At 50.8% G+C, this 5,000-nt stretch overlaps 1 protein-coding gene across 1 annotated transcript in view; it reads right to left on the reverse strand.

The window, feature by feature from the left end:
- The window catches only part of dchs1b (dachsous cadherin-related 1b), a gene marked incomplete at both ends in the record, with an annotated part of 64,284 nt that overhangs the window by 7,805 nt on the left and 51,479 nt on the right, over positions 1–5,000 (reverse strand). The window contains 5 exons of the mRNA XM_084450392.1: positions 256–410; positions 789–1,000; positions 1,785–1,898; positions 2,426–2,828; positions 4,112–4,318. Coding sequence (XP_084306518.1) covers positions 256–410; positions 789–1,000; positions 1,785–1,898; positions 2,426–2,828; positions 4,112–4,318 — 1,091 coding nt within the window. The remainder of the gene's footprint in view (positions 1–255; positions 411–788; positions 1,001–1,784; positions 1,899–2,425; positions 2,829–4,111; positions 4,319–5,000) is intronic.

Raw genomic sequence — 5,000 nt, forward strand, 5'->3', positions numbered from 1 at the left:
GTCAAAAGTACAGTATATGTGATCAAAATAAAAGCTCATAGCAGCTATAAGTATGTAAAGCTGCACTGAAAAAAGTTTAAATGTCGATAATAACTTTAGGTAATAGGTGGCAAAAAAGTGGGCAGAACAATAATAAGTACAAGACATACAACGATATTGCGACTGCTTTCATCAAGCACACTAGCTAGCTGAACTCATTTACACATGCATGCTAAGTCAAGGTTTGGTCCCAGAGACGTCCACAGGATAACTCACTTGGTCTGCGTCCAGATCTCCCGGTCCATGATGGCCGCCGTGCTGATGCTTCCTGTCACGGAGTCTATCTTGAAGAGGCCACTCATGCTGCCTGATGATTGGATGGAGTAGGTCACCTGACCATTCTGCCCCTGGTCCACATCCTCAGCCACAACCTGAGAGGGGAGCAGGAGAGAGTACTGAGAAATGTGTGTGTGTGTGTGTGTGTATGTGTGTGTGTGTGTGTGTGTGTGTGTGTGTGTGAGAGAGTATATGTGTGTGTGTGTGTGTGTGTGTGTGTGTGTGTGTGTGAGAGAGTATGTGTGTGTGTGTGTGTGTGTGTGTGTGTGAGAGAGAGAGTATGTGTGTGTGTGTGTGTGTGTGTGTGTGTGTGTGTGTGTGTGAATGAATTAATGTGTGTGTGTGTGTGAATGAATGAATGTGTGCGCGCGTGTGTGTGTGCGTGTACAGGTATGTGCGCGTTCGTGCGTCGGTAAATTAATATGTGTGTGTGTGCGTGTGTGTGTATGTTCCTGTGAGTGTGTGTGTTGTACCTGTATGATAGGCCTCTCGTATCCCTGGGCCTCTCTCATGTAGACGATGTAGTTCTGCAGCTGGAAGCGCGGCAGGTTGTCATTGACGTCCTGCAGGATCAGGTTGACGGCCATGAAGGAGGTGGAAGACGCCGTCTCGGCCTTCACCACGAGGCGGAGTCTGGGCGTGTCCTCGAAGTCCAGCCCGTTGGAGCTCTGCACCCAGATCTCACCTGCAGGTCAGTTAGGAAACAGGGTGAGTGACCGCTACAGACACGGAGACCTGGAGGACCGAGATCGGTCCGGCTGTCAAACCACACCGAGAAGACCGAACGCACAGCGCTGCTGTCGGGTCAAAACCTCCTATCTCCATTCTGGTGTTGTTGTTGTTTTTTCCCTTCAGCGGAAGTTTGGGACGACCCTTTACAACCTCTGAACGCCTCCCAGCCCTGGGACCAATTACATGTATTATAAACTACATCATATGTGATTTTATGTTTAAAAACATAGACATTTGGAAAGTTATTTTCAACATTCTGAAAACCTTCCGTTTTTGGAGATTTGAAGGTTCTGTTTGACCCGGCTGCAGTGAAACACAGAACCACATTACACCAGAACCGACCCGAACCGAAGTACGACACAACATCCGCCCTCATGGGATTCTACATGCCACGCTATGCACACAAAATGGCCAGGACTCACTCACTTCAGGAGACGGCAAACAGAGACATCCCGGATCATACATATTAGATATATTACGGTATTTAAGCGCGTTGTCCAGAGGCCCGGCGGTGTCGGCCCTCCTGAGTGCTGCTGGCCCACGGTCAACCGCTTAAACCCAACCGTATACCTGCTGTTTATCAACGCGTACGCATAGACAAGCGCGTATTGTGCGGCGCATTCATCTCTGACGACCTGCGCGGTGAACCGCAGCCAACGCCCCACAGGAAGGCAGGCGAGGCGCAGCGCGCGCGGTTAACGGCAGGTCGGCCACGGGCCGGAGGCCACCGCTCTCACCAGTGGAGGAGCTGATGGTGAAGGCCTGCTGTCTGTTTCCGCTGAACAGGCTGTAGCTGATGCCCCTGCTGGTGCCGTCGGGGTACTGCGCCTGGGCCTGTGCCACCGCCGTGCCTGCAGAGAGAGAGGGAAGGGGGAGGGTAGAAATAATTAGTTGGCCGTTAAATGCTGCCAGACGTTTGACAATGTTTGCCATTAGTAGCAAACTTGCAGAAATGCTCTGGCAACAGTGGGAAATGTTCCACTACTGGTAAGCCTTTTATCCAGAGGTTTGCCACAATAGTTTGCTATAAACTTGTCCTTCTGGTAATTCAAATCATTATTTGTCATTACAGGCAAACACTTTGCCAGTAGTTGACATTTGCCAGTATACACACACACACACACACACACACACACACGTATACACACACACACACACACACGTATACACACACGCCAAGGGACAGGACAACAGAAGACGTCTGAGAAGGATAGGGCTGCATGTGTTTTCCAGGCACGCACGGATCAAGGTTGAATATGCGTTATTATATGATCTGAACCATCCAATCAGCGCTCTCCAATCGATAATACATGCACGCTCACTCTCGCTTGACGACCAATAATAATTAAACGGAACAAGATGGAGGTCAGATTGGGACCTTTGGCGGCGTTCTCCTGCAGGCTGACGTCCCGGGCGTTGCGTGAGAAGCGGATGCCCCGGTACTCCTGCTCGCGGACGAACACCACCACCACGCCCAGCGCCGACTGGGCCGGGCTGCCCTGGTCCCGGGCCTCCACCACCAGGGTGCGCTGGCTCTGCGTCAGCCCCCCCGGGGGCTCCGTGGCCTGGATCTCGCCCGTCAGCGAGTTGATGCTGAAGCCGCGGACCTGGGCGCCGCCGGCGAAGCGGTAGAAGACGGAGCCGTTGGCGCCGAAGTCCTTGTCCTCCGCCCTCATGGTTGCCAGGACGCCGTGCGATTGGCTGCCGGAGACCTTGACCACCATGGGGTCCTGGATGAAGAAGGGTGCGTTGTCGTTGACGTCCATCACTGTGACGGTCACCTGGGGGGAGGGGGGAGGCGTGGTCGGAGGGACAGACATCAGTATAGGGAGGGGTTTAGGGAAGTTTAAGGAGAGGTTATAATGTCTACTGTACATAGGGAGGGTTTATAATGTCTACTGTACATATCTAAGTAGATGTCCACACAACAACATGATAGCATGATAGCAGGAAACATTCTAGAGTTCAGAGACATTTTTGAAGGCTTATTTAAGGCTGAGCCATATTGAAATGCTAATGCTATTAATGTAGCAGAACGTGTTATTTTGTCCAGCTGTATTGAAAGGGAATGTATTATTGTAATGGACTGTATTCATGTACTGCAACTGTATTATTATTGTCTCTGTCTTAAAAACCTATGAGGGTTGGGCGTTTTGTATGCACGAAAATAAAAATCTAATCAAAATAAAGTATACATACTGTGACTTGAAAGAGAAAAGCAAACTATTCAAGGTTTCATCCCGCTTTCTCTGCTGTGGAGAGGCGATGAGTTCGCTGGGTTGAGACTGGGCTGTGTGTCTGCCCACAAGCTGTATGTAGCTGAACAGCGCACTAGAGCTGGAGTTTAGAGCTGGCTAGGCTACCGACGTTTTACAGCTACGTTAGCAGCGAGTGTCGTGTTTTTGCAGACTGGAGATTAACTAGCCAAGCTAATGTAGCTAGCTAATGTTAGCTAGTGCTAACGTTCGCTGTCTCTGCAATTTTGCCAAAAAAAGATCGCCCTCGTCGCCAGAAAAGCCTTTTTTACAGCCTGTGCTCTAGCCTAGCCAAAAAACCCTAGAGCTCACAGCGCTAAAAAGCGCTTGGAACACAGCTCTCGTCTCTATAGCGCCCTAGAGCTCGTTACTCATGTAAACAACGAGAAAACAGTGCCAGCTCTAAAATACAGCCTGTCGTTGGACACGCACCCTAAAGCAAACTATACAAATGTCGCCATGCTGTCTCTGCAGTGGAGCAGGGGTGAGTTGGGGTCCCAGCAAACACGCAACGTCAGGGAGACGTTCAGATCATGTTTAAATAACGTCCGTCGGTCCTATACCCCGTTTGTTCGTCTGCTGGACCCCTCAATATTCACACGTCTGGCTTGGACCCCTCTAAGACGTCTGTGGACGTGCAAAACGGGTTCAATATCTGAACGTTAAAAAAAAACATTCATTCTGGCTCCTAATTGGATGTCTTTGGACGTCCAAAAAAGACATCTAAAAGACGTCTTTTAGACGTGTCTTTGCTCAGTGGGGTGGGTTGAGAGTGCCAGTACCCGCCCCGTCTCTTCCTGTGCGCTTACCTGTGCGGAGGTGTTGCGGGGCGCGGCGGGGGAGTGGTCGACGGCGAACACCTGGAAGCTGTAGGACGCCCGCTTCTCCCGGTCCAGCGGCCCCACCGTGGTGACCCGACCGCTGCTCTCGTCCACGGCGAACGCCCCGTGCGCCTCGCGGCTCAGGAAGTACAGCACCTTCCCGTTCTCGCCCTCGTCGGCGTCTGTCGCCGTCACCTGGCAAACGGGGGGTGGGGGGGGGGTATTCACGTGTCAGCGCCTTGAACCCGAGCCTACAGTTTAGTGTGGCCCATCTGTTTGGGTATGTCCCAAGGCCGGGATTCGAACCCAGGTCTTCATCTTGAGAGGTGGACACGCTGACAGTTGCACCCATAGATATGAACACGAGATGGATTGAGCGGCGCAAAATACGGCCGCCATATTGGTCCGGCACCGCTGTCACGTGACAACCGCTCTCCTCAGCTGTTTCAGTCGGTAAAAGTAACCCTGCATCAAGAGAGAACTCTAGAAGATAAGTAGAAACAAATATTTTTGTCTTTGAACTATCCATAACAGTCAAATAACATAAATAATACATAAATAAAATAAAAAATTACAAAGTGCAAAACAGCAGCATCCAACAGTTTTAGTTGTATCTATCAGCTAACAACTATGTATTTATCATCGTTCACTTAAAAGAGCCGGCACATAGAGCCGTATCGTTGGCGACCGACCCATCACTAGTTTACTCACGGAGCTCCGTACCGGACTAAGATGGCGGCTGCATTTTTCGTCCGGCAGCAATCAAATCAAGTCAATACGGCGTCTATGTCTATGGTTGCACCCACTAATAGGGACGTCCCTCTTGGAGGGACTTTTAGCTGCGAGGAGCTACTCCACGTTTGAAGTACTGCATGCC

Source organism: Borostomias antarcticus (assembly GCF_949987555.1).
Source record: "Borostomias antarcticus genome assembly, chromosome: 15".
Classification (NCBI taxonomy): domain Eukaryota; kingdom Metazoa; phylum Chordata; class Actinopteri; order Stomiiformes; family Stomiidae; genus Borostomias; species Borostomias antarcticus.